Genomic DNA, 27,603 nt, shown 5'->3' on the forward strand with positions numbered 1-27,603 from the left:
CCATACCACCCATAGGACACCACGGAACCCCATAGCACCCATAGGACCCCATAGAACCCCATGGAACCCCATAGAACCACATAGCACCCATAGGACACCACGGAACCCCATAGCACCCATGGAACCCCATAGGACCCCACAGCACCCATGGGTGGGGGACAGACCCCGCACACCTCGTCTGCCGGCACCTGCGCCACGCGGCACCCGTGGGTGCCCGGAGCACCCACGGGACACCACAGAACCCCATAGGACCCCATAGCACCCATAGGACCCCATGGAACCCCATAGAACCTCATAGGACCCCATAGCACCCATAGGACACCGTGGAACCCCATAGGACCCCATAGCACCCATAGGACCCCATGGAACCCCATAGAACCTCATAGGACCCCATAGCACCCATAGGACACCAGGGAACCCCATAGGACCCCACAGCACCCATGGGTGGGGGACAGACCCCGCACACCTCGTCTGCCGGCACCTGCGCCACGCGGCACCCGTGGGTGCCCCATGCACCCACAGCACCCACAGCACCCATGGAACCCCATAGGACCCCATGGAACCCCATAGGACCCCATAGCACCCATAGGACACCACGGAACCCCATAGGACCCCATAGGACCCCATGGAACCCCATAGAACCCCATAGCACCCATAGGACCCCATGGAACCCAACAGAACCCCACAGCACCCATAGGACACCATGGAACCCAATAGGACCCCATAGCACCCATAGGACCCCATGGAACCCCATAGAACCACATAGCACCCTTAGGACACCACAGAACCCCATAGGACCCCATAGCACCCATAGGACACCATGGAACCCCATAGCACCCATAGGACCCCATGGAACCCCCTAGCACCCATAGGACACCACGGAACCCCATAGCACCCATAGGACGCCATGGAACCCCATAGCACCCATAGGACCCCATAGCACCCATAGGACCCCATGGAACCCCATAGGACCCCATAGCACCCATAGGACCCCATGGAACCCAATAGAACCCCATAGCACCCATAGGACACCATGGAACCCCATAGGAGCCCATGGAACCCCATAGGACCCCACAGCACCCATGGGTGGGGGACAGACCCCGCACACCTCGTCTGCCGGCACCTGCGGCACACGGCACCCGTGGGTGCCCTAAGCACCCACAGCACCCAGAGCACCCATGGAACCCCATAGGAGCCCATAGCACCCATAGGACACCATGGAACCCCATAGGACCCCATAGCACCCATAGGACCCCATAGAACCCCATAGCACCCATAGGACACCATGGAACCCCACAGCACCCATAGGACCCCATGGAACCCCATAGAACCACATAGCACCCATAGGACACCACGGAACCCCATAGGACCCCATAGCACCCATAGGACACCACGGAACCCCATAGGACCCCATAGCACCCATAGAACACCACAGAACCCCACAGGACCCCATAGCACCCATAGGACCCCATGGAACCCCATAGCACACATAGCACACCATGGAACCCCATAGAACCCCATAGCACCCATGGAACCCCATAGCACCCATAGCTCACCATGGGACCCCATAGAACCTCATAGCACCCATAGGACCCCATGGAACCCAACAGAACCCAATAGCACCCATAGGACCCCATGGAACCCCATAGCACCCATAGGACACCATGGAACCCCATAGCACCCATAGGACACCATGGAACCCAATAGGACCCCGTAGCACCCATAGGACCCCATGGAACCCCATAGGACCCCATGGAACCCCATAGCACCCATAGGACCCCATGGAACCCCATAGAACCCCATAGCACCCATAGGACACCATGGAACCCCATAGGACCCCATAGCACCCATAGGACACCACAGAACCCCATACCACCCATGGAACCCCATAGAACCTCATAGGAGCCCATAGGACCCCATGGAACCCAACAGAACCCCATAGCACCCATAGGACCCCATGGAACCCCATAGAACCCATAGGACACCACGGAACCCCATAGAACCCCATAGCACCCATAGGACACCACGGAACCCCATAGAACCCCATAGCACCCATAGGACACCACGGAACCCCATAGAACCCCATAGCACCCATAGGACACCACGGAACCCCATAGAACCCATAGGACACCACGGAACCCCACAGAACCCCATAGCACCCATAGGACACCATGGAACCCCATAGCACCCATAGGACACCACGGAACCCCATAGAACCCATAGGACACCGTGGAACCCCATAGGACCCCACAGCACCCATGGGTGGGGGACAGACCCCGCACACCTCGTCTGCCGGCACCTGCGCCACGCGGCACCCGTGGGTGCCCGGAGCACCCACAGCACCCAGAGCACCCATGGAACCCCATAGGAGCCCATAGCACCCATAGGACACCATGGAACCCCATAGGACCCCATAGCACCCATAGGACACCACGGAACCCCATAGCACCCATAGGACCCCATAGCACCCATAGGACCCCATGGAACCCCATAGAACCCATAGGACACCACGGAACCCCATAGGACCCCATAGCACCCATAGGACCCCATAGAGCACCCATAGGACCCCATAGCACCCATAGGACCCCATAGAGCACCCATAGGACCCCACAGAGCACCCCCAGGACCCCATAGAGCACCCATAGGACCCCATAGAGCACCCATAGGACCCCACAGATCCCCCCATAGGACCCCGGAGCTCCCCCCATAGCACCCATAGAGCACCCATAGGACCCCACAGAGCACCCCCAGGACCCCATAGAGCACCCATAGGACCCCATAGCACCCATAGGACCCCATAGAGCACCCATAGGACCCCAGAGCTCCCCCCATAGCACCCATAGGACCCCATAGAGCACCCATAGGACCCCATAGCACCCATGGGTGCCCCATAGATCCCCCCATAGGGCCCCATAGAGCACCCATAGGACCCCATAGCACCCATAGGACCCCATAGCACCCATAAGACCCCATAGAGCACCCATAGGACCCCACAGATCCCCCCATAGGACCCCATAGAGCACCCATAGGACCCCATAGCACCCATAGGACCCCAGAGCTCCCCCCATAGCACCCATAGGACCCCATAGAGCACCCATAGGACCCCACAGATCCCCCCATAGGACCCCATAGCACCCATAAGACCCCATAGCACCCATAAGACCCCAGAGCTCCCCCCATAGGACCCCATAGAGCACCCATAGGACCCCATAGCACCCATGGGTGCCCCATAGATCCCCCCATAGGACCCCATAGAGCACCCATAGCACCCCATAGCACCCATAGGACCCCGTAGCTCCCTCCATAGCACCCATAGGACCCCATAGATCCCCCCATAGGATCCCGGAGCTCCCCCCATAGCACCCATAGGACCCCACAGATCCCCCCATAGGACCCCGGAGCTCCCCCCATAGCACCCATAGAGCACCCATAGGACCCCACAGATCCCCCCATAGGACCCCATAGAGCACCCCCAGGACCCCGTAGCACCCATAGGACCCCATAGAGCACCCATAGGACCGCATAGCACCCATAGCACCCCAGAGCTCCTCCCATAGCACCCATAGGACCCCACAGATCCCCCCATAGGACCCCGGAGCTCCCCCCATAGCACCCATAGAGCACCCATAGGACCCCAGAGCTCCCCCCATAGGACCCCATAGAGCACCCATAGGACCCCACAGATCCCCCCATAGGACCCCATAGCACCCATAGGACGCCATAGCACCCATAGCACCCCATAGCTCCCCCCATAGGACCCCATAGAGTACCCATAGGACCCCATAGCACCCATAGGACCCCACAGATCCCCCCATAGGACCCCGGAGCTCCCCCCATAGCACCCATAGAGCACCCATAGGACCCCACAGATCCCCCCATAGGACCCCATAGAGCACCCATAGGACCCCATAGCTCCCCCCATAGGACCCCATAGAGCACCCATAGGACCCCATAGCACCCATAGGACCCCATAGCTCCCCCCATAGCACCCCATAGCTCCCCCCATAGCACCCATAGAGCACCCATAGGACCCCAGAGCTCCCCCCATAGGACCCCATAGAGCACCCCCAGGACCCCGTAGCACCCATAGCACCGCATAGCACCCATGGGTGCCCCATAGAACCCCATAGAGCACCCATAGGACCCCACAGATCCCCCCATAGGACCCCAGAGCTCCCCCCATAGCACCCATAGAGCACCCATAGGACCCCATAGAGCACCCCCAGGACCCCGTAGCACCCATAGCACCCCATAGCACCCATGGGTGCCCCATAGCTCCCCCCATAGGACCCCATAGAGCACCCATAGGACCCCATAGCTCCCCCCATAGCACCCCAGAGCTCCCCCCATAGCACCCATAGAGCACCCATAGGACCCCATAGCTCCCCCCATAGCACCCATAGAGCACCCATAGGACCCCACAGATCCCCCCATAGGACCCCATAGAGCACCCATAGGACCCCATAGCTCCCCCCATAGCACCCATAGAGCACCCCCAGGACCCCGTAGCACCCATAGCACCCCGTAGCACCCATGGGTGCCCCGCAGGCCGACCTTGGGCTCCCGGGAGTGCTCGGGGCACAGAACCTGCAGCCGCTTGCAGTACGTTTTGCTCTGGGGGTTGTAAACGTCGCAGAACAGGCGGGTGGCCCTGGGGGGACGGCACACACGGGGACCCAGGCGTCCGGGAGGGACCCAGGCGTCCGGGGGACAAAGGAATTCAGGGGAGCCAGGAGTTCGGGGGACCCAGGAGTTCGGGGGGGACCCAGGAGTTCGGTGGGGACCCAGGCATCCGGGGGACAAAGGAATTCAGGGGACCCAGGAGTTTGGGGGGGACCCAGGAGTTCGGGAGGGGACCCAGGCGTCCGGGGGGGGACCCAGGCGTCCGGGGGACAAAGGAGTATGGGGGGGACCCAGGAGTTCGGGGGACCCAGGCGGCCGGGGCAGAAAGGAATTCAGGGGACCCAGGAGTTCGGGGGGGACCCAGGAGTTCGGGGGACAAAGGAATTCAGGGGACCCAGGCATCCGGTTGATCCCTCCCCCCCACCCATATGGGACCCAGGAGTTCGGGAGGGACCCAGGAGTTCGGGGAGGGACCCAGGAGTTCGGGAGGGGACCCAGGCGTCCGGGAGGGGACCCAGGAGTTCGGGAGGGGACCCAGGCATCCGGGAGGGGACCCAGGAGTTCGGGACGGGACCCAGGCGTCCGGGGAGGGACCCAGGAATTCGGGAGGGACCCAGGCGTCCGGGGAGGGACCCAGGAGTTCGGGAGGGACCCAGGCGTCCGGGAGGGACCCAGGAGTTCGGGAGGGGACCCAGGCGTCCGGGAGGGGACCCAGGAGTTCGGGAGGGGACCCAGGCGTCCGGGAGGGGACCCAGGAGTTCGGGAGGGGACCCAGGCGTCCGGGAGGGGACCCAGGCGTCCGGGAGGGGACCCAGGTGTCCGGGGAGGGACCCAGGAGTTCAGGAGGGACCCAGGCGTCCGGGGAGGGACCCAGGCGTTCGGGAGGGGACCCAGGCGTTCGGGAGGGGACCCAGGCGTTCGGGAGGGACCCAGGCGTCCGGGAGGGGACCCAGGCGTTCGGGAGGGACCCAGGAGTTCGGGGGGACCCAGGAGTTCGGGGGGACCCAGGAGTTTGGGAGGGGACCCAGGTGTCCGGGGAGGGTCCCAGGAGTTCAGGAGGGACCCAGGCGTCCGGGGAGGGACCCAGGCGTTCGGGAGGGGACCCAGGCGTCCGGGAGGGGACCCAGGCGTTCGGGAGGGGACCCAGGCGTTCGGGAGGGGACCCAGGAGTTCGGGAGGGGACCCAGGAGTTCGGGAGGGGACCCAGGCGTCCGGGAGGGGACCCAGGAGTTCGGGAGGGGACCCAGGCGTCCGGGAGGGACCCAGGCGTCCGGGAGGGGACCCAGGCGTTCGGGAGGGGACCCAGGCGTTCGGGAGGGACCCAGGCGTCCGGGAGGGACCCAGGCGTCCGGGAGGGGACCCCGCTCACCCCTCGATGCGCGTCGGGTACATGGACCCGAAGGACGTTTGGCTCTCGTACTGCGGGGGAGCGGCGGCTCAGGGACCTATAGGGACCTATAGAGCCCCATAGGGGACCCCACGGAGCCCCCGAGACCCCACAGGACCCTATGACCCCTATAGACCCCACAGGACCCTATGGCCCCTATAGACCCCGGGTAGGGGGGGCCATAAGGTCCCTATAGAGCCCCATAGTGGAGCGTCTGAGGCCCCTATAGAGATGTATAGAACCCGGGGGAGCCCCATGTCCCCCCTATAGAGCCCACAGAGCACCTATAGAACCCAGCGACCCCCTATAGAGCCCCAGAATGGGATCCATATGGTCCCTATAGAAGCCGGGGGAGCCCCTATAGAACATGAGGAGCCCCTATGGAACCCATGGGGTCCTCCTATAGAACATGAGGATCCCCTATAGAACCCATGGGGAGCCCCTATGGAACCCATGGGGTCCCCCTATAGAACCCATGGGGAGCCCCTATAGAACACAGGGAGCCCCTATAGAACCCACGGGGAGCCCCTATAGATCACAGGGAGCTCCTATGGAACCTTTGGGGTACCCCCTATAGAACCCACGGGGAGCCCCTATAGAACCCACAGGCAGCCCCTATAGAACATGGGGGGCCCCTATAGAACCCATGGAGAGCCCCTATAGATCGCAGGGAGCCCCTATAAGACATGGGGAGTCCTTATAGGACCCATGGGGTACCCCTATAGAACACGGGGAGCCCCTATAGGATGCGGGGAGCCCCTATAGATCACGGGGAGCACCTACAGAACACATGGGGAGCCCCTATAGGACATGGGGAGCCCCTATAGAATCCACGGGGAGCCCCTATAGAATCCATGGGGAGCCCCTATAGATCACAGGGAGCCCCTATAGGACAGAGAGAGCCCCTATGGAACCCATGGGGTACCCCTATAGAACACAAGGAGCCCCTATAGGACACGGGGAGCCCCTATGGAACCCACGGGGAACCCCTATAGAACATGGGCAGCCCCTATAGAACCCACGGGGAGCCCCTATAGATCACATAGAGCCCCTATAGATCACGGGGAGCACCTATAGGACAGAGAGAGCCCCTATGGAACCCATGGGGAGCCCCTATAGAGCCCCAGGACAGGGGCCGTGGGGCCCCGGGGCGCCCTATAGCCGCCATAGGTACCTTGGCGTAGCAGCGCTCCATGTGGCGCAGCGCGACCTTGGGGTTGATGGGGTGGCCGCAGGACACGCAGAAGATCTGCAGGTCCGTGTCCTCGCTGTCGCCCTCGGTGCTCTGAGGGACCCAGGCGTCCGGGGGGGACCCAGGCGTCCGGGGTGGGGGGGGCGGGGGGGGGACACAGGATGTCAGGGGGAGCCAGGAGTTCGGGGGGACCCAGGAGTTTGGGGGGGACCCAGGAGTTCGGGAGGGACCCAGGAGTTTGGGGGGGACCCAGGCGTTCGGGAGGGGACCCAGGCGTTCGGGAGGGGACCCAGGAGTTCAGGAGGGACCCAGGCGTCCGGGAAGGGACCCAGGCGTCCGGGACGGACCCAGGAGTTTGGGACAGGACCCAGGCGTCCGGGAAGGCACCCAGGAGTTCGGGAAGGGACCCAGGAGTTCGGGAGGGACCCAGGCGTCCGGGACGGAACCCAGGCGTCCGGGACGGAACCCAGGCGTCCGGGAAGGGACCCAGGAGTTCGGGAGGGACCCAGGCGTCCGGGAAGGGACCCAGGCGTCCGGGACGGAACCCAGGAGCTCGGGAGGGACCCAGGAGTTCAGGAGGGACCCAGGCGTCCGGGACGGAACCCAGGCGTTCGGGACGGAACCCAGGCATCCGGGAAGGGACCCAGGAGTTCGGGAGGGACCCAGGCGTCCGGGACGGAACCCAGGAGTTCAGGAGGGACCCAGGCGTCCGGGAAGGGACCCAGGCGTCCGGGAAGGGACCCAGGGGTTTGGGACAGGACCCAGGAGCTCAGGAGGGACCCAGGCGTCCGGGAAAGGACCCAGGAGTTCGGGACGGGACCCAGGAGTTCGGGAGGGACCCAGGCGTCCGGGAAGGGACCCAGGAGTTCGGGACAGGACCCAGGAGTTCGGGACAGGACCCAGGAGTTCAGGAGGGACCCAGGAGTTCAGGAGGGACCCAGGTGTCCGGGACGGAACCCAGGTGTCCGGGACGGAACCCAGGCGTCCGGGAAGGGACCCAGGAGTTTGGGATGGAACCCAGGCGTCCGGGAAGGGAGCCAGGCGTCCGGGAAGGGAGCCAGGCGTCCGGGAAGGGAGCCAGGAGCTCGGGAGGGACCCAGGCATCCGGGATGGAACCCAGGCGTCCGGGAGGGACCCAGGCGTCCGGGAGGGACCCAGGAGTTCGGGAGGGACCCAGGCGTCCGGGAAGGGACCCAGGAGTTCGGGACGGGACCCAGGAGTTCGGGACGGGACCCAGGCGTCCGGGACGGAACCCAGGCGTCCGGGAAGGGACCCAGGCGTCCGGGAAGGGACCCAGGCGTCCGGGAAGGGACCCAGGAGTTCGGGATGGAACCCAGGCGTCCGGGAAGGGAGCCAGGCGTCTGGGAAGGGACCCAGGCGTCCGGGAAGGAACCCAGGAGCTCAGGAGGGACCCAGGCGTCCGGGCCAGAACCCAGGCGTCCGGGCCGGAACCCCCCCCCCCCAACCCCGGGGCGTCCCCACCTCCTCGTCCTCGCGGGGCGGGTGGCCCTTGGCGCGGGCGATGAGCCCCTCGAGCTCGTGGAAGCGGCGCTCCATGTCCTGCAGGCGCAGGCGCGCCTGGTGCTGCTCGCGCCGGATGCGCTCGAGCAGCCGCTTGCCCTGCTCCTCCGCCACGCAGGGGCTCTGCTGCCACTGCTGGATCCGCTGCGGCAGGATCTCGTAGATGCGGCTGCGGGGGGCGCGGAGGTTACGGGGGGGGAAGGGCGCTCGGGGGTCAGGGGAGGTTATGGGGGTCAGGGGGGTCAAGGGCGTCATGGGGGTCAAGGGCATCTTGGGGGTCAAGGGCATCATGGGGGTCAAGGGCGTCATGGGGGTCAAGGGTGGTTATGGGGGTCAAGGGTGGTTATGGGGGTCAGGGTGGTTATGGGGGTCAAGGGCGTCATGGGGGTCAAGGTCATTATGGGGGTCAAGGGCATTATGGGGGTCAAGGGTGGTTATAGGGGTCAGGGCGGTTATGGGGGTCAAGGGCGGTTATGGGGGTCAGGGGTGGTTATGGGGGTCAAGGGTGGTTATGGGGGTCAGGGGGGTCAAGGGTGGATATGGGGGTCAAGGGAGGTTATGGGGTCAGGGGTGGATGTGGGGGTCAAGGGCATCATGGGGGTCAAGGGCGGTTATGGGGGTCAGGGCGGTTATGGGGGTCAAGGGCATCATGGGGGTCAAGGGCGTCATGGGGGTCAAGGGCGGTTATGGGGGTCAAGGGCGGTCATGGGGGTCAGGGGTGGTTATGGGGGTCAGGGGGGTCAAGGGCGTCATGGGGGTCAAGGGCATCTTGGGGGTCAAGGGTGGTTATGGGGGTCAAGGGCATAATGGGGGTCAAGGGCGGTTATGGGGGTCAAGGGCGTCATCGGGGTCAAGGGCGGTTATGGGGGTCAAGGGCGTCATGGGGGTCAAGGGAGGTTATGGGGGTCAGGGCGGTTATGGGGGTCAAGGGCATCATGGGGGTCAAGGGCGGTTATGGGGGTCAGGGGCGGTTATGGGGGTCAAGGGCGGTTATGGGGGTCAGGGGCGGTTATGGGGGTCAGGGGTGGATGTGGGGGTCAAGGGCATCAAGGGGGTCAAGGGCGTCATGGGGGTCAAGGGTGGATATGGGGGTCAAGGGCGGTTATGGGGCTCAAGGGCATCATAGGGGTCAGGGGCAGTTATGGGGGTCAGGGCGGTTATGGAGGTCAGGGCTGTTATGGGGGTCAAGGGAGGTTATGGGGGTCAAGGGCATCATGGGGGTCAGGGGCGGTTTTGGGGGTCAGGGGCGGTTATGGGGGTCAAGGGCATCATGGGGGTCAAGGTCATCATGGGGGTCAAGGGTGGATATGGGGGTCAGGGGTGGATATGGGGGTCAAGGGCATCATGGGGGTCAAGGGCATCATGGGGGTCAAGGGCGGTTATGGGGGTCAAGGGTAGATATGGGGGCCAAGGGCGGTCATGGGGGTCAAGGGCGGTTATGGGGGTCAGGGGTGGTTATGGGGGTCAAGGGCATCATGGGGGTCAAGGGCATCATGGGGGTCAGGAGCGGTTATGGGGGTCAAGGGTGGATATGGGGGTCAAGGGCGGTTATGGGGGTCAAGGTCACTCGATGGGGGTCAAGGGTGGATATGGGGGTCAAGGGCATCCTGGGGGTCAAGGTCACTCGATGGACCCCCATTGAACTTGAACCCCCAAGGTCAATGGGGGTTCAAGGTCACTGGGGGGTCCCCGGTGGCCCAGGGGGGTCAAGGTTGGTTATGGGGGTTCAAGGTCAAGAGGAGCAACTTGGGGGGTCCTACTGGTCTGCAGGGGTTCATACTGGTCTGTACTGGTCTAGAAGGTCAGTTATGGGGGTCAAGGTCAATAGGGGCAACTTGGGGGTTCATACTGGTCTGTACTGGGCTGCAGGTGTTTGTACTGGTGCATACTGGGCCGTAGGGGTCTATACTGGTCCATACTGGTTTGTACTGGTCTATACTGGTCCATACTCACTTGGTGGCCAGTTTGACGGTTCAGGCCTCCCCGCAGTACTGGGAGAACTGGGACACTGGGGGGGTCTATCGTACTCTATACTGGTCCATACTGGTTTGTACTGGTTTGTACTGGTGGGTACTCACTTGGCGGCCAGTTTGACGCCGCAGGCCTCCCCGCAGTACTGGGAGAACTGGGACACTGGGGGGGTCTATTGTACTCTATACTGGTCTATACTGGTCCGTACTGGTTTATACTGATCCATACTGGTCTATACTGGTTTGTACTAGTCCATACTCACTCGGCGGCCAGTTTGACGCCGCAGGCCTCCCCGCAGTACTGGGAGAACTGGGACATTGGGGGGGTCTATCGTACTCTATACTGGTCTATACTGGTCCATACTGGTCTATACTGGTTTATACTGGTCTATACTGGTGGGTACTCACTTGGCGGCCAGTTTGACGCCGCAGGCCTCCCCGCAGTACTGGGAGAACTGGGACACTGGGGGGGTCTATCGTACTCTATACTGGTCCATACTGGTCCATACTGGTCTATACTGGTCTATACTGGTTTGTACTGGTGGGTACTCACTTGGCGGCCAGTTTGACGCCGCAGGCCTCCCCGCAGTACTTGGAGGGCGGGCGGGCGCCGCGGGTGCAGCCGGGCCCCAGGCATTGCTGCAGCCCCGCGGGGTCGCGCCCGTCGGGCCGGGGCGGGTGGCGGCTGCGCTCGCGGTGGCGCCCGCGGGGCCGGTGCCGCTTGTAGCGCTCGTCCCGCTGCCGGGCACAGCGGGCACACCAGTCACACCGGGCACAGCGGGCACACCAGTCACACCGGGCACAGCGGGCACACCAGTCACACCAGTGACACCGGGCACACCAGTCACACCAGTCACAGCGGGCACAGCGGGCACAGCGGGCACAGCGGGCACAGCGGGCACAGCGGTGACACCAGTGACACCGGGCACACCAGTCACACCGGGCACACCAGTCACACCAGTGACACCAGTGACACCAGTGACACCGGGCACACCGGGCACAGCGGGCACAGCGGGCACAGCGGGCACAGCGGGCACAGCGGGCACAGCGGGCACACCGGGCACACCGGTGACACCGGGCACACCGGTGACACCGGGCACACCGGGCACAGCGGGCACAGCGGGCACAGCGGGCACACCAGGCACAGCAGGCACAGCAGGCACAGCAGGCACAGCAGGCACAGCGGTGACACCGGGCACACCAGTCACACCGGGCACACCAGTCACACCAGTGACACCAGTGACACCGGGCACACCGGGCACACCGGGCACACCGGGCACACCGGGCACAGCGGGCACACCAGTGACACCGGGCACACCAGTCACACCGGGCACACCGGGCACACCAGTCACACCGGGCACAGCGGGCACAGCGGGCACAGCGGGCACAGCGGGCACAGCGGGCACACCGGGCACACCAGTCACACCGGGCACACCAGTCACACCGGGCACACCAGTCAGACCAGTCACACACACCAGTCAGACCAGTGACACCAGTCACACCAGTGACACCAGCCACACCGGTGACACCGGTCACACCAGTGACACAACTTACACCCACCAGTGACACCAGTGACACCAGTGACACTGGGCACACCGGGCACACCAGTGACACCAGTCACACACACCAGTGACACCGGGCACACCAGTGACACCAGTGACACCAGTGACACCGGGCACACCGGGCACACCAGTGACACCAGTCACACCAGTGACACCGGGCACACCAGTGACACCAGTGACACCAGTGACACTGGGCACACCGGGCACACCAGTGACACCAGTCACACACACCAGTGACACCGGGCACACCAGTGACACCAGTGACACCAGTGACACCGGGCACACCGGGCACACCAGTGACACCAGTCACACACACCAGTCAGACCAGTGACACCAGGCACACCAGTCACACACACTTGTAGCGCTCGTCCCGCTGCCGGGCACACCGGGCACACCAGTGACACCAGTGACACCAGTGACACACACCAGTCAGACCAGTGACACCAGTGACACCGGGCACACCAGTCACACCGGCGACACCAGTGACACCGGGCACACCAGTGACACCAGTGACACCAGTGACACCGGGCACACCAGTGACACCGGGCACACCGGGCACACCAGTGACACCAGTCACACACACCAGTCAGACCAGTGACACCAGTGACACCAGTGACACTGGGCACACCAGTCACACCAGTGACACACACCAGTGACACCAGTTACACACACCAGTCACACCAGTGACACAAGTTACACCCACCAGTTACACCAGTCACACCAGTTACACGAGTTACACCCACCAGTTACACCAGTGACACCAGTGACACCGGGCACACCAGTCACACCAGTTACACACACCAGTCACACCAGTGACACCGGTGACACCAGTGACACCAGTGACACCAGTGACACCAGTGACACCAGTGACACCAGTGACACACGCTTGTAGCGCTCGTCCCGCTGCCGGGCACACCAGTGACACCAGTCACACACACCAGTGACACCAGTGACACCAGCTCCCAGTAACCCCAATGCCTCCCAGTAACCCCCAGTAACCCCCAGTAACTCAAGGGCCCCCTGTGGAAGGGACCCAGGCGTCCGGGAGACCCCCAATAAGGGACCCATAAACCCCCCAAATTAACCCCCGACCCCCCCAGGGACTCCCCCCAAAAAGGGACCCAGGCATCCGGGAGACCCCAAAAAGGGACCCAGGCGTCCGGGAGACCCCAAAAAGGGACCCAGGCGTCCGGGAGACCCATAAATCCCCCAAATTAACCCCAAAGTGACCCCAGACCCCCCCCAGGGACTCCCCCCAAAAAAGGACCCAGGCGTCCGGGAGACCCCAAAAAGGGACCCAGGCGTCCGGGAGATCCCAAAAAGGGACCCAGGCGTCCGGGAGACCCATAAATCCCCCAAATTAACCCCAAATCCCGCCCCCCTCAGGCACCCCCGCAAAAAGGGACCCAGGCGTCCGGGACAAGCCCCGAAAAGGGACCCCGGCGTCCGGCCGCACCTTCTTGTCGGATTTCTTGTCGCGGCGCTTGACGTGTTTGACCTTGACGGCGCGTTTGCGCAGGACGGGGTCCAGGAACGGGGCGTCCTCGGGGTCGCTGAGCCACGGCTGGACGCGGGACACGGCACGTGGGGGTGCGGGGGGACGCGGGGGGACGCGGCGCGGTGACCAAACGCCCAAAAATCGCGTTTCGAAGACCCAAAAACCACCCAAAAATCGCGTTTCGAAGACCCAAAGCCCACCCAAAAATCGCGTTTCGAAGACCCAAAGCCCACCCAAAAATCGCGTCTCGAAGACCCAAAGCCCACCCAAAAATCGCGTCTCGAAGACCCAAAGCCCACCCAAAAATCGCGTTTCAAAGACCCAAAGCCCACCCAAAAATCGCGTCTCGAAGACCCAAAGCCCACCCAAAAATCGCGTCTCGAAGACCCAAAAACCACCCAAAAATCGCGTCTCGAAGACCCAAAAACCACCCAAAAATCGCGTCTCGAACACCCAAAAACCACCCAAAAATCGCGTTTCGAAGACCCAAAAACCCACCAAAAATCGCGTTTTGATGACCCAAAAACCACCCAAAAAACGCATCTCGAAGAGCCGAAAACCCACCAAAAATCCGTCTGGATGACCCAAAAACGCGTCTCGAAGACCCAAAAGTCTCGACGACCCAAAAATCGCGTCTCGAAGACCCAAAAGTCTCGAAGACCCAAAAACCACCAAAAATCCGTCTCAATGACCCAAAGTCACGTCTCGAAGACCCAAAACCACCCAAAAATCGCGTCTCGAAGAGCCAAAAACCACCAAAAATCCATCTGGAGGACCCAAAAACGCACCTCGATGACCCAACAAACACCAAAAAACGCGTCTCGAAGACCCAAAAATCGCGTCTCGAAGACCCAAGAAACACCAAAAACGCGTCTCGAAGACCCAAAAGTCTCGAAGACCCAAAATCGCGTCTCGAAGACCCAAAACCACCCAAAAATCGCGTCTCGAAGACCCAAAAACCACCAAAAATCCGTCTGGATGACCCAAAATCGCATCTCGAAGACCCAAAAGTCTCGAAGACCCAAAAACGCGTCTCGAAGACCCAAAACCCACCAAAAATCGCATCTTGAAGACCCAAAACCCACCCAAAACCCGCGTCTCAATGGCCCAAAAACCACCAAAAATCCGTCTCAATGGCCCAAAAACCACCAAAAATCCGTCTCAATGACCCAAAGTCGCATCTCGAAGAACCAAAACCACACAAAAAACGCGTCTCGAAGAGCCAAAAACCACCAAAAATCCGTCTCAATGACCCAAAATCTCGTCTCGATGACCCAAGAAACACCAAAAACGCGTCTTGAAGACCCAAAAGTCTCAATGACCCAAAAATCGCGTCTCAATGACCCAAAACCACCCAAAAATCGCGTCTCGAAGAGCCAAAAACCACCAAAAATCCGTCTCAATGACCCAAAAACGCATCTCGATGACCCAAAACCACCCAAAACCACCCAAAAAACGCGTCTCGAAGACCCAAAAGTCTCGAAGACCCAAAGTCGCGTCTCGATGACCCAAGAAACACCAAAAAACGCGTCTCGAAGACCCAAAAACGCGTCTTGATGACCCAAAACCCACCAAAAATCGCGTCTCGACGACCCAAAACCACCCAAAAATGCATCTCAAAGACCCAAAAGTCTCGATGACCCAAAATCGCGTCTCGAAGACCCAAAACCCACCAAAAATCGCATCTTGAAGACCCAAAACCCACCCAAAACCCGCGTCTCAATGGCCCAAAAACCACCAAAAATCTGTCTCAATGACCCAAAAACCACAAAAAATCCGTCTCAATGGCCCAAAAATCACCAAAAATCCGTCTCAATGGCCCAAAAATCACAAAAATCCGTCTCAATGGCCCAAAAATCACAAAAATCCGTCTCAATGGCCCAAAATCGCGTCTCGATGACCCAAAACCACCCAAAAAACGCGTTTCAAAGAGCCGAAAACCCACCAAAAATCCATCTGGATGACCCAAAGTCGCGTCTCGAAGAGCCAAAAACCACCAAAAATCCGTCTCAATGACCCAAAATCGCATCTCGAAGACCCAAAAGTCTCGAAGACCCAAAAACGCATCTCGAAGACCCAAAACCACCCAAAAAACGTGTCTCGAAGAGCCAAAACCCGCCAAAAATCCGTCTGGATGACCCAAAATCGCGTCTCGACGACCCAACAAACACCAAAAAACGCATCTCGAAGACCCAAAAGTCTCAACGACCCAAAAATCGTGTCTCAATGACCCAAAACCACCCAAAAATCGCGTCTCGAAGAGCCAAAAACCACCAAAAATCCGTCTGGATGACCCAAAATCACATCTCGAAGACCCAAAAGTCTCGAAGACCCAAAAATCGCGTCTCGAAGACCCAAAACCACCCAAAAAACGCGTCTCGAAGACCCAAAAACCACCCAAAACCCGCGTCTCAATGACCCAAAACCCACAAAAATCCGTCTCAATGACCCAAAGTCACGTCTCGAACACCCAAAACCACCCAAAAAACACGTCTAGAAGACCCAAAAGTCTCAAAGACCCAAAATCGCGTCTCGAAGACCCAAAAATCGCGTCTCAATAACCCAAAAAACCCTAAAAATGCGTCTCGAAGACCCAAAACCGCGTCTCGATGACCCAAAAACCACCAAAAATCCATCTGGATGACCCAAAATCGCATCTCGATGACCCAAAACCACCAAAAATCCGTCTGGATGACCCAAAATCGCGTCTCGACGACCCAAAACCACCCAAAAAACGCGTCTCGAAGAGCCGAAAACCACCAAAAATCCGTCTGGATGACCCAAAATCGCGTCTCGACGACCCAAAACCACCCAAAAATCGCGTCTCGAAGAGCCGAAAACCACCAAAAATCCGTCTGGATGACCCAAAATCGCGTCTCGATGACCCAAGAAACACCAAAAAACGCGTCTCGAAGACCCAAAAGTCTCAAAGACCCAAAATCGCGTCTCGAAGACCCAAAACCACCCAAAAATCGCGTCTCGAAGAGCCGAAAACCACCAAAAATCCATCTGGATGACCCAAAATCGCATCTCGAAGACCCAAAAGTCTCGAAGACCCAAAAACGTGTCTCGAAGACCCAAAACCACCCAAAAATGCATCTCAAAGACCCAAAAGTCTCGATGACCCAAAATCGCATCTTGAAGACCCAAAACCCACCCAAAACCCGCGTCTCAATGGCCCAAAAACCACCAAAAATCCGTCTCAATGGCCCAAAAATCACAAAAATCCGTCTCAATGGCCCAAAATCGCGTCTCGATGACCCAAAACCACCCAAAAAACGCGTTTCAAAGAGCCGAAAACCCACCAAAAATCCATCTGGATGACCCAAAGTCGCGTCTCGAAGACCCAAAAGTCTCGAAGACCCAAAATCGCGTCTCGAAGACCCAAAACCACCCAAAAAACACGTCTCGAAGACCCAAAAACCACCAAAAATCCATCTCAATGACCCAAAGTCGCATCTCGATGACCCAAAACCACCCAAAAATCGCGTCTCGAAGAGCCAAAACCCACCAAAAATCCGTCTGGATGACCCAAAATCGCATCTCAATGACCCAAAACCACCCAAAAAACGCGTCTCGAAGACCCAAAAGTCTCAACGACCCAAAATCGCGTCTCGATGACCCAAAACCACCCAGAAATCGCATCTTGAAGAGTCAAAAACCACCAAAAATCCGTCTGGATGACCCAAAGTCGCATCTCGATGACCCAAAAGTCTCGAAGACCCAAAAACGCGTCTTGAAGACCCAAAACCACCCAAAAAACACGTCTTGAACACCCAAGAATCCGTCTCAATGACCCAAAATTGCGTCTCGATGACCCAAAACCACCCAAAAAACGTGTCTTGAAGAGCCAAAAACCACCAAAAATCCATCTCAATGACCCAAAATCGCGTCTCGACGGCCCCAAAAACCACCCAAAATCGCGTCTCGATGACCCAAAAATCACCCAAAATCGCGTCTCCATGACCCAAAATCGCGTCGCGAAGATGCAAAAAACTGCTAAAAACGTGTCTTGATGACCCAAAACCCACCAAAATCGCGTCTCGATGACCCAAAAAAATCGCCCCAATAAGCCCGGAAAGACGTGAAAAACGAACCCGGGCACCAAAAGTCGCCCGGATTAGTGAGGGTTTGGGGCATTTTGGGCTGGTTTAGGGGTTTTTGGGTACCCACCATTCCGTGCTCCTCACAGGGGCCGTTCCCGAGATCCTGGGGGAGGAAAAGGGACCCAGGCGTTCGGGAAAAGGGACCCAGGCGTCCGGGAAAAGGGACCCAGGCGTCCGGGAAGAGAGGGGACCCAGGCGTCCGGGAAGAGAGGGGACCCAGGCGTCCGGGAAGAGAGGGGACCCAGGCGTTCGGGAAAAGGGGGACCCAGGCGTTCGGGAAAAGGGGGACCCAGGAGTGCGGGAGAGGGGGGACCCAGGAGTGCGGGAGAGGGGGGACCCAGGAGTGCGGGAGAGGGGGGACCCAGGAGTGCGGGAGAGGGGGGACCCAGGCGTCCGGGGGAACCATAAGGAGGGACCTCGGGAGGGACCCAGGCGTTCGGGGAAAGGGGGACCCAGGCGTCCGGGAAGAGGGGAGTCAGGAGTGCGGGAGAGGGGACCCAGGCGTCCGGGAGAGGGGACCCAGGCGTCCGGGAAGAGGAGAGTCAGGGGTGCGGGAGAGGGGACCCAGGCGTCCGGGAAGAGAGGGGACCCAGGCGTCCGGGAAGAGGGGAGTCAGGCGTCCGGGAAGAGGGGAGTCAGGAGTGCGGGAGAGGGGACCCAGGCATCCGGGAAGAGAGGGGACCCAGGCGTCCGGGAAGAAGGGGGACCCAGGCGTCCGGGAAGAAGGGGGACCCAGGCGTCCGGGAAGAGGAGAGTCAGGGGTGCGGGAGAGGGGACCCAGGCGTCCGGGAAGAGGGGACCCAGGCGTCCGGGAAGAGGGGAGTCAGGAGTGCGGGAGAGGGGACCCAGGCGTCCGGGAAGAGAGGGGACCCAGGCGTCCGGGAAGAGGGGAGTCAGGAGTGCGGGAGAGGGGACCCAGGCATCCGGGAAAGGGGACCCAGGCGTCCGGGAAGAGAGGGGACCCAGGCGTCCGGGGAGAGGGGAGTCAGGGGTGCAGGAGAGGGGACCCAGGCGTCCGGGAAGAGGGGACCCAGGTGTCCGGGAAGAAGGGGGACCCAGGCGTCCGGGGAGAGGGGAGTCAGGGGTGCAGGAGAGGGGACCCAGGCGTCCGGGAAGAGGGGGGACCCAGGCGTCCGGGAAGAGGGGACCCAGGTGTCCGGGAAGAAGGGGGACCCAGGCGTCCGGGAAGAGGGGAGTCAGGAGTGCAAGAGAGGGGACCCAGGCGTCCGGGAAGACGGGGGACCCAGGCGTCCGGGGAGAGGGGGGACCCAGGCGTCCGGGGAGAGGGGGGACCCAGGCGTCCGGGGAGAGGAGAGTCAGGGGTCTGGGAAGAGAGGGGACCCAGGCGTCCGGGAAGAGGGGACCCAGGCGTCCGGGAAGAGGGGGGTCAGGGGTGCAGGACATGGGACCCAGGCGTCCGGGAAGAGGGGACCCAGGCGTCCGGGAAGAGGAGGGACCCAGGCGTCCAGGAAGAGGGGAGTCAGAAGTGCAGGAGAGGGGACCCTGGCGTCCGGGAAGAGGGGACCCAGGCGTCCGGGAAGAGGGGAGTCAGGAGTGCGGGAGAGGGGACCCAGGCGTCCGGGAAGAGAGGGGACCCAGGCGTCCGGGAAGAGAGGAGTCAGGGGTGCAGGAGATGGGACCCAGGCGTCCGGGAAGAAGGGGGACCCAGGCGTCCGGGAAGAGGGGAGTCAGGGGTGCAGGAGATGGGACCCAGGCGTCCGGGAAGAAGGGGGACCCAGGCGTCCGGGAAGAGGGGGGACCCAGGCGTCCGGGAAGAGGAGAGTCAGGAGTGCAGGAGAGGGGACCCAGGCGTCCGGGAAGAGGGGAGTCAGGGGTGCGGGAGAGGGGACCCAGGCGTCCGGGAAGAGAGGGGACCCAGGCGTCCGGGAAAAGGGGACCCAGGCGTCCGGGAAAAGGGGACCCAGGCGTCCAGGAAGAAGGGAGTCAGGAGTGTAGGAGAGGGGACCCAGGTGTCCGGGAAGAGGAGGGACCCAGGCGTCCGGGAAGAGGGGAGTCAGGAGTGCAGGAGAGGGGACCCAGGCGTCCGGGAAGAGGGGGGGGACCCAGGTGTCCGGGAAGAGGGGGGACCCAGGCGTCCGGGAAGAGGGGAGTCAGGAGTGCAGGAGAGGGGACCCAGGCGTCCGGGGAGAGGAGAGTCAGGGGTGCAGGAGATGGGACCCAGGCGTCCGGGAAGAGGGGACCCAGGTGTCCGGGAAGAGGGAACCCAGGCGTCCGGGAAGAGGGGAGTCAGGAGTGTAGGAGAGGGGACCCAGGCATCCGGGAAGATGGGGGACCCAGGCGTCCGGGAAGATGGAGGGGACCCAGGCGTCTGGGAAGAGAGGGGACCCAGGCGTCCGGGCACTCACCGAGGTGGGGAAATACTTGTAGGATTCCTGCGGGGAGAGAAAAGCCATCAGTAACACGCCACCGACACGCCAACCAACACGCCAAGCCCCCCCCGAACCACCCGCTGAGGCCACGGGAAGCGCGTCCCCAGGACACGCCACGAACACGCCACGAACACGCCACGAACACGCCAAGGCCACGCGGCGGCTCACCCGGGCGCGCAGCTGGCACTGCCGCAGGCGGCACTTCTGGCGGATCTTGTTGGGCCCCCCGAACTTCTTCATGTCGCGGCAGAAGTCGCACAGCCCGCAGTCCTCGGGCCGCCGGCACGCCTCGCACTCCCCGCACATGCGGGCCGAGCGTTTCACCTGCCCGCGGCGCGGGAAACGAAAGGAAAACACAAAAAAAATAAATAAAAAAAAAAAACACGTGGGACCCAGGCGTCCGGGAGGGACGGCGGGCTTCACCGGACGCCTGGGTCCCTTATTTGAGGTCTCCCGGACGCCTGGGTCCCTTATTTGAGGTCTCCCGGATGCCTGGGTCCCTCTCCCGGACGCCTGGGTCCCCTCTCCCGGACGCCTGGGTCCCTTATTTGAGGTCTCCCGGATGCCTGGGTCCCTCTCCTGGATGCCTGGGTCCCTCTTCCCAGATGCCTGGGTCCCCCCCCACCCCGGATGCCTGGGTCCCTGTCCCGGACGCTTGGGTCCCCCCCCACTCCAACCCCGGACGCCTGGGTCCCCTCTCCTGGACACCTGGGTCCCTTTTGGGGGGGTCTCCCGGACGCCTGGGTCCCTCTCCCGGACGCCTGGGTCCCTTATTTGAGGTCTCCCGGACGCCTGGGTCCCTGTCCCGGACGCTTGGGTCCCCCCCCACTCCAACCCCGGACGCCTGGGTCCCCTCTCCTGGACACCTGGGTCCCTTTTGGGGGGGTCTCCCGGACGCCTGGGTCCCTCTCCCGGACGCCTGGGTCCCTTATTTGAGGTCTCCCGGACGCCTGGGTCCCTGTCCCGGACGCCTGGGTCCCTTATTTGAGGTCTCCCGGACGCCTGGGTCCCCACTCCTGGATGCCTGGGTCCCTTATTTGAGGTCTCCCGGATGCCTGGGTCCCTGTCCCGGACGCCTGGGTCCCTTATTTGAGGTCTCCCGGACGCCTGGGTCCCCACTCCCGGATGCCTGGGTCCCTTATTTGAGGTCTCCCGGACGCCTGGGTCCCTGTCCCGGACGCCTGGGTCCCTTATTTGAGGTCTCCCGGACGCCTGGGTCCCCACTCCCGGATGCCTGGGTCCCTTATTTGAGGTCTCCCAGACGCCTGGGTCCCCTCTCCCAGACGCCTGGGTCCCCTCTCCCGGACGCCTGGGTCCCTCTCCCGGACGCCTGGGTCCCTCTCCCGGACGCCTGGGTCCCCACCCCCCAGATGCCTGGGTCCCTTATTTGAGGTCTCCCGGACGCCTGGGTCCCCTCTCCCGGACGCCTGCGTCCCTTATTTGAGGTCTCCCGGACGCCTGCGTCCCCTCTCCCGGACGCCTGGGTCCCTTATTTGAGGTCTCCCGGATGCCTGGGTCCCTCTCCCGGACGCCTGGGTCCCTTATTTGAGGTCTCCCGGATGCCTGGGTCCCTCACCCGGACACCTGGGTCCCCACCCCCCGGATGCCTGGGTCCCTTATTTGAGGTCTCCCGGACGCCTGGGTCCCTTATTTGAGGTCTCCCGGATGCCTGGGTCCCTCTCCCGGACGCCTGGGTCCCTGTCCCGGACGCCTGGGTCCCTTATTTGAGGTCTCCCGGACGCCTGGGTCCCCTCTCCCAGACGCCTGGGTCCCCACCCCCCGGACGCCTGGGTCCCTTATTTGAGGTCTCCCGGACGCCTGGGTCCCTCTCCCGGACGCCTGGGTCCCTTATTTGAGGTCTCCCGGATGCCTGGGTCCCTGTCCCGGATGCCTGGGTCCCTTATTTGAGGTCTCCCGGACGCCTGGGTCCCTGTCCCGGATGCCTGGGTCCCTTATTTGAGGTCTCCCAGACGCCTGGGTCCCTGTCCCGGACGCCTGGGTCCCTTATTTGAGGTCTCCCGGACGCCTGGGTCCCTGTCCCGGACGCCTGGGTCCCTTATTTGAGGTCTCCCAGACGCCTGGGTCCCTGTCCCGGATGCCTGGGTCCCTTATTTGAGGTCTCCCGGACGCCTGGGTCCCCTCTCCCGGACGCCTGGGTCCCTTATTTGAGGTCTCCCGGATGCCTGGGTCCCCTCTCCCGGACGCCTGGGTCCCTTATTTGAGGTCTCCCGGATGCCTGGGTCCCTCTCCTGGACGCCTGGGTCCCTTATTTGAGGTCTCCCGGATGCCTGGGTCCCTCTCCTGGACGCCTGGGTCCCTTATTTGAGGTCTCCTGGACGCCTGGGTCCCTCTCCTGGACGCCTGGGTCCCCCCCACCCCGGACGCCTGGGTCCCCCTTTTCCCGAACTCCTGGGTCCCCTCTTCTCGGACACCTGCGTCCCCCTTTTCCCGGACGCCTGGGTCCCCCTTTTCCCGGACGCCTGGGTCCCCCTTTTCCCGGACGCCTGGGTCCCCCTTATGGTCTCGCCTTTTCCCGGACGCCTGGGTCCCCCCCCAGCCTGGACACCTGGATCCCCCCGCAACCCCGGACGCCTGGGTCCTTTTCCCGGACGCCTGGGTCCTTTTCCCGGATGCCTGGGTCCCCGCCCACCCCGGACACCTGGGTCCTTTTCCCGGACGCCTGGGTCCCCCCCAACCCCGGACGCCTGGGTCCCTGTCCTGGACGCCTGGGTCCCTCCCCACCCCGGACGCCTGGGTCCCCCTTATTCCCGAACTCCTGGGTCCCCTTTTCCCGGACGCCTGGGTCCCCGTCCCGGACGCCTGGGTCTCTCCCCACCCCGGACGCCTGGGTCCCCCTTATTCCCGAACTCCTGGGTCCCCTTTTCCCGGACGCCTGGGTCCCCCCCACCCCGGACGCCTGGGTCCCCCTTATTCCCGAACTCCTGGGTCCCCTCTTCCCGGACGCCTGGGTCCCCCTTTTCCCGGACGCCTGGGTCCCCCTTATTCCCGAACTCCTGGGTCCCCTCTTCTCGGACGCCTGGGTCCCCCTTTTCCCGGACGCCTGGGTCCCCCTTTTCCCGGACGCCTGGGTCCCCTCTTCTCGGACGCCTGGGTCCCCCTTTTCCCGGATGACTGGGTCCCCCCCGCCCCCCACCCCGGATGCCTGGGTCCCCCTTTTCCCGGATGACTGGGTCCCCCCCGCCCCCCACCCCGGACGCCTGGGTCCCCCTTTTCCCGGATGCCTGGGTCCCCTTTTCCTGGACGCCTGGGTCCCCGTCCCGGACGCCTGGGTCCCCCTTATTCCCGAACTCCTGAGTCCCCTTTTCCCGGACGCCTGGGTCCCCCCCCGTCCCGGACGCCTGGGTCCCCTTTTCCCGGACGCCTGGGTCCCCCCCTGCCCCCCGGACGCCTGGGTCCCCGTCCCGGACGCCTGGGTCCCCCCCCACCCCGGATGCCTGGGTCCCCGTCCCGGACGCCTGGGTCCCTCCCCACCCCGGACGCCTGGGTCCCCCCCCGGACGCCTGTGTCCCCCCCCCGACCCCCGGACGCCTGGGTCCCCGTCCCGGACGCCTGGGTCCCCCCCGCCCCGGACGCCTGGGTCCCCCCCCGCCCCCCCGGACGCCTGGGTCCCTGTCCCAGACGCCTGGGTCCCCTCTTCCCGAACTCCTGGGTCCCCTCTTCTCGGACGCCTGGGTCCCCCCCCCCCCACCCCGGACGCCTGGGTCCCCTTTTCCCGGATGCCTGGGTCCCCCCCCGGACGCCTGGGTCCCCCCCGGACGCCTGGGTCCCTCACCTTGGCCGCCCGGCCGTGTTCGGTGTCCTGGGATTTGGGGGTTTCGGGGTCCCGCTCCTTTTCCCGCCATTTCTTGTGCCGGTACCGGATCTCCAGGGTGGGGTCCTTCTCTGGGGGGGGGGGGGAGGAGTCAGCGGGGACCCAGGCGTCCGGGAGGGACCCAGGCGTCCGGGAGGGACCCCGGCGTCCGGGAGAGCTCGAAAGAAAAATCCGTAAATTCCTCAAAATGAGCCCAAATCCCCCCAAAATGGGACCCCAGCCCCCCCAGGGACCCCCCCAAAAGGGACCCAGGCGTCCGGGAGCCCCCCCCAAAAGGGACCCAGGCGTCCGGGAGACCCCCAAATAAGGGACCCAGGCGTCCGGGAGACCCCCCCAAAAGGGACCCAGGCGTCCGGGAGACCTCCCCAAAAGGGACCCAGGCGTCCGGAAGACCCCCCCAAAAGGGACCCAGGCGTCCGGGAGACCCCCCCAAAAGGGACCCAGGCGTCCGGAAGACCCCCCCAAAAGGGACCCAGGCGTCCGGGAGACCCCCCCAAAAGGGACCCAGGCGTCCGGGAGACCCCCGAAAGGGACCCAGGCGTCCGGGAGACCCCCCCAAAAGGGACCCAGGCGTCCGGGAGACCCCCCCTAAAGGGATCCAGGCGTCCGGGAGACCCCCCCAAAAGGGACCCAGGTGTCCGGGAGACCTCCCCAAAAGGGACCCAGGCATCCGGGAGACCCCCCCAAAAGGGACCCAGGCGTCCGGGAGCCCCCCCCAAAAGGGACCCAGGCGTCCGGGAGACACCCCCAAATAAGGGACCCAGGCGTCCGGGAGACCCCCAAATAAGGGACCCAGGCGTCCGGGAGACCCCCCCGAAAGGGACCCAGGCGTCCGGGAGACCCCCCCGAAAGGGACCCAGGCGTCCGGGAGACCCCCCCAAAAGGGACCCAGGCGTCCGGGAGACCCCCCCAAAAGGGACCCAGGCGTCCGGGAGACACCCCCAAAAGGGACCCAGGCGTCCGGGAGACACCCCCAAAAGGGACCCAGGCGTCCGGGCGAGCTCAAACTAAAGACCCATAAAGCCCCATAAATCCCCCCAAATGAGCCCAAATCCCCCCAAAACGGGACCCCAGCCCCCCCAGGGACCCCCCGAAAGGGACCCAGGCGTTCGGGAGACACCCCCAAAAGGGACCCAGGCGTCCGGGACCGCCCCAAAAGGGACCCAGGCGTCCGGGAGCTCCCCGAAAGGGACCCAGGCGTCCGGGAGACCCCCCCAAAAGGGACCCAGGCGTCCGGGAGACCCCCCCCAAAAGGGACCCAGGCGTCCGGGAGACCCCCCCAAAAGGGACCCAGGCGTCCGGGAGACACCCCCAAAAGGGACCCAGGCGTCCGGGAGACACCCCCAAAAGGGACCCAGGCGTCCGGGAGACCCCCCCAAAAGGGACCCAGGCGTCCGGGCGAGCTCAAACTAAAGCCCCATAAAGCCCCATAAATCCCCCCAAATGAGCCCAAATCCCCCCAAAACGGGACCCCGGCCCCCCCAGGGACCCCCCGACAGGGAGCCCGGCGTCCGGGCGAGCTCACCGCGGCACTGCCGGCAGTACCACTCCCGGATGGCCTTGGCCATCTTCTCCGTGATGTTGATGCAGTCGCCGTGGAACCACTCGTTGCAGTTGTCGCAGCCGCTGCCAACGGGACAGGGACCCAGGCGTCCGGGAGGGACCCAGGCGTCCGGGAGGGATCATAAGGAGGGACCCAGGAGTTCGGGGGAAAGGGAGCCAGGAGTTCGGGGGAAAGGGAACCAGGAGTCCGGGGGAAAGGGACCCAGGAGTCCGGGGGAAAGGGACCCAGGAGTCCGGGGGAAAGGGACCCAGGAGTCCGGGGGGAAAGGGACCGTAAGGAGGGACCCAGGCGTCCGGGAGGGACCCAGGCGTCCGGGAGGGATCATAAGGAGGGACCCAGGCGTGCGGGGGAAAAGGACCCAGGAGTTCAGGGGGAAAAGGGACCCAGGCGTCCGGGGGGAAAGGGACCCAGGCGTCCGGGGGAAAAGGGACCCAGGCGTCCGGGGGGAAAGGGACCCAGGCGTCCGGGGGGAAAGGGACCCAGGCGTCCGGGGGGAAAGGGACCCGGGCGTCCGGGGGAAAAGGGACCCGGGCGTCCGGGGGAAAAGGGACCCGGGCGTCCGGGGGAAAAGGGACCCGGGCGTCCGGGGGAAAAGGGACCCGGGCGTCCGGGGGAAAAGGGACCCGGGCGTCCGGGGGGAAAGGGACCCGGGCGTCCGGGGGGAAAGGGACCCGGGCGTCCGGGGGGAAAGGGACCCAGGCGTCCGGGAGGGGGACCCAGGCGTTCGGGAGAGGACCCAGGCGTTCGGGAGGGGGACCCAGGCGTCCGGGAAAAGGGACCCAGGCGTTCGGGAGGGGGACCCAGGCGTCCGGGAGGGGGACCCAGGCGTCCGGGAGGGGGACCCAGGCGTCCGGGAGGGGGACCCAGGCGTTCGGGGGAGGGACCCAGGCGTCCGGGAGAGGGACCCAGGCGTCCGGGAGGGGGACCCAGGCGTTCGGGAGGGGGACCCAGGCGTTCGGGAAAAGGGACCCAGGCGTCCGGGAGGGGGACCCAGGCGTCCGGGAGGGGGACCCAGGCGTCCGGGAGGGGGACCCAGGCGTCCGGGAGAGGGACCCAGGCGTTCGGGAGGGGGACCCAGGCGTCCGGGAAAGGGACCCAGGCGTCCGGGGGAGGGACCCAGGCGTTCGGGAGAGGGACCCAGGCGTCCGGGAGAGGGACCCAGGCGTTCGGGAAAAGGGACCCAGGCGTCCGGGCTCACATCATGAAGCAGTTGATGTCGGGTTTCCTGCACACGCAATAAACCGGAGCGTTCTCCTCCCCGCCCGGCGGCGCCTCCGCGTCCGAGAACTCGCTGTCCTGGGGGGACACGCGCGTCAGGTGCCCCCGAGAGCCCCAAAATCCCGCACTTTTCCCCCAAATTCCACCCCCCCCGCCCCTTTTCACCATCGTCGCCTCGTTCGCCGCCCGGCCCGACCGGAAGGCCGCGCCCGCCGGAAGTGCGACGGGGGAACTTCCGCTTCCGCCGGCGCTGCTCGAGGGGGGGTACGGCAAACATGGCGGCGCACACGGAAGGGCGGAGCCAGATGGAGGCGGCCATGTTGGGGGGGGTAAAGGGGCGGGACGTTTATTGGGGGACACGACACGGGGGACGCGATGACGCGCTGACGCCATTTCCGCCGCTCAGCGGGTCGCGGCCTCCAGGGGGCGCTGCAGCCGCCGCAGGTCCTGCAGGAGCCTGAGGGGGCGGGGCCAGGGGGACCCAGGCGTCCGGGGGACCCAGGAGTTCGGGGGACCCAGGAGTTCGGGGGACCCAGGCGTCCGGGGGACCCAGGCGTCCGGGGGACCCAGGAGTTCGGGAGGGACCCAGGAGTTCGGGGGGGACCCAGGCGTCCGGGGGACCCAGGCGTCCGGGGGACCCAGGCGTCCGGGGGACCCAGGCGTCCGGGGGACCCAGGAGTTCGGGAGGGACCCAGGAGTTCGGGAGGGACCCAGGCGTCCGGGGGACCCAGGCGTCCGGG

General features: G+C 63.7%; 1 protein-coding gene across 1 annotated transcript in view; it reads right to left on the reverse strand.

Annotated features, from left to right (window-relative positions):
• The window catches only part of CXXC1 (CXXC finger protein 1), a 29,822-nt gene extending 2,712 nt beyond the window's left edge, over nt 1-27,110 (reverse strand). The window contains exons 1-13 of the mRNA XM_065653365.1: nt 27,029-27,110; nt 26,844-26,941; nt 25,607-25,707; nt 24,043-24,152; nt 20,418-20,573; nt 20,226-20,252; nt 17,927-17,962; nt 13,712-13,819; nt 11,247-11,431; nt 8,685-8,892; nt 7,185-7,295; nt 5,993-6,042; nt 4,555-4,651 (exon numbers count right to left, since the gene is read on the reverse strand). Coding sequence (XP_065509437.1) covers nt 4,555-4,651; nt 5,993-6,042; nt 7,185-7,295; nt 8,685-8,892; nt 11,247-11,431; nt 13,712-13,819; nt 17,927-17,962; nt 20,226-20,252; nt 20,418-20,573; nt 24,043-24,152; nt 25,607-25,707; nt 26,844-26,941; nt 27,029-27,031 — 1,290 coding nt within the window. The 5' untranslated portion in view covers nt 27,032-27,110. The remainder of the gene's footprint in view (nt 1-4,554; nt 4,652-5,992; nt 6,043-7,184; nt 7,296-8,684; nt 8,893-11,246; nt 11,432-13,711; nt 13,820-17,926; nt 17,963-20,225; nt 20,253-20,417; nt 20,574-24,042; nt 24,153-25,606; nt 25,708-26,843; nt 26,942-27,028) is intronic.
• Between the last annotated feature and the right edge of the window lie 493 nt (nt 27,111-27,603).

This window comes from Caloenas nicobarica, chromosome 29 (assembly GCF_036013445.1).
Source record: "Caloenas nicobarica isolate bCalNic1 chromosome 29, bCalNic1.hap1, whole genome shotgun sequence".
Classification (NCBI taxonomy): domain Eukaryota; kingdom Metazoa; phylum Chordata; class Aves; order Columbiformes; family Columbidae; genus Caloenas; species Caloenas nicobarica.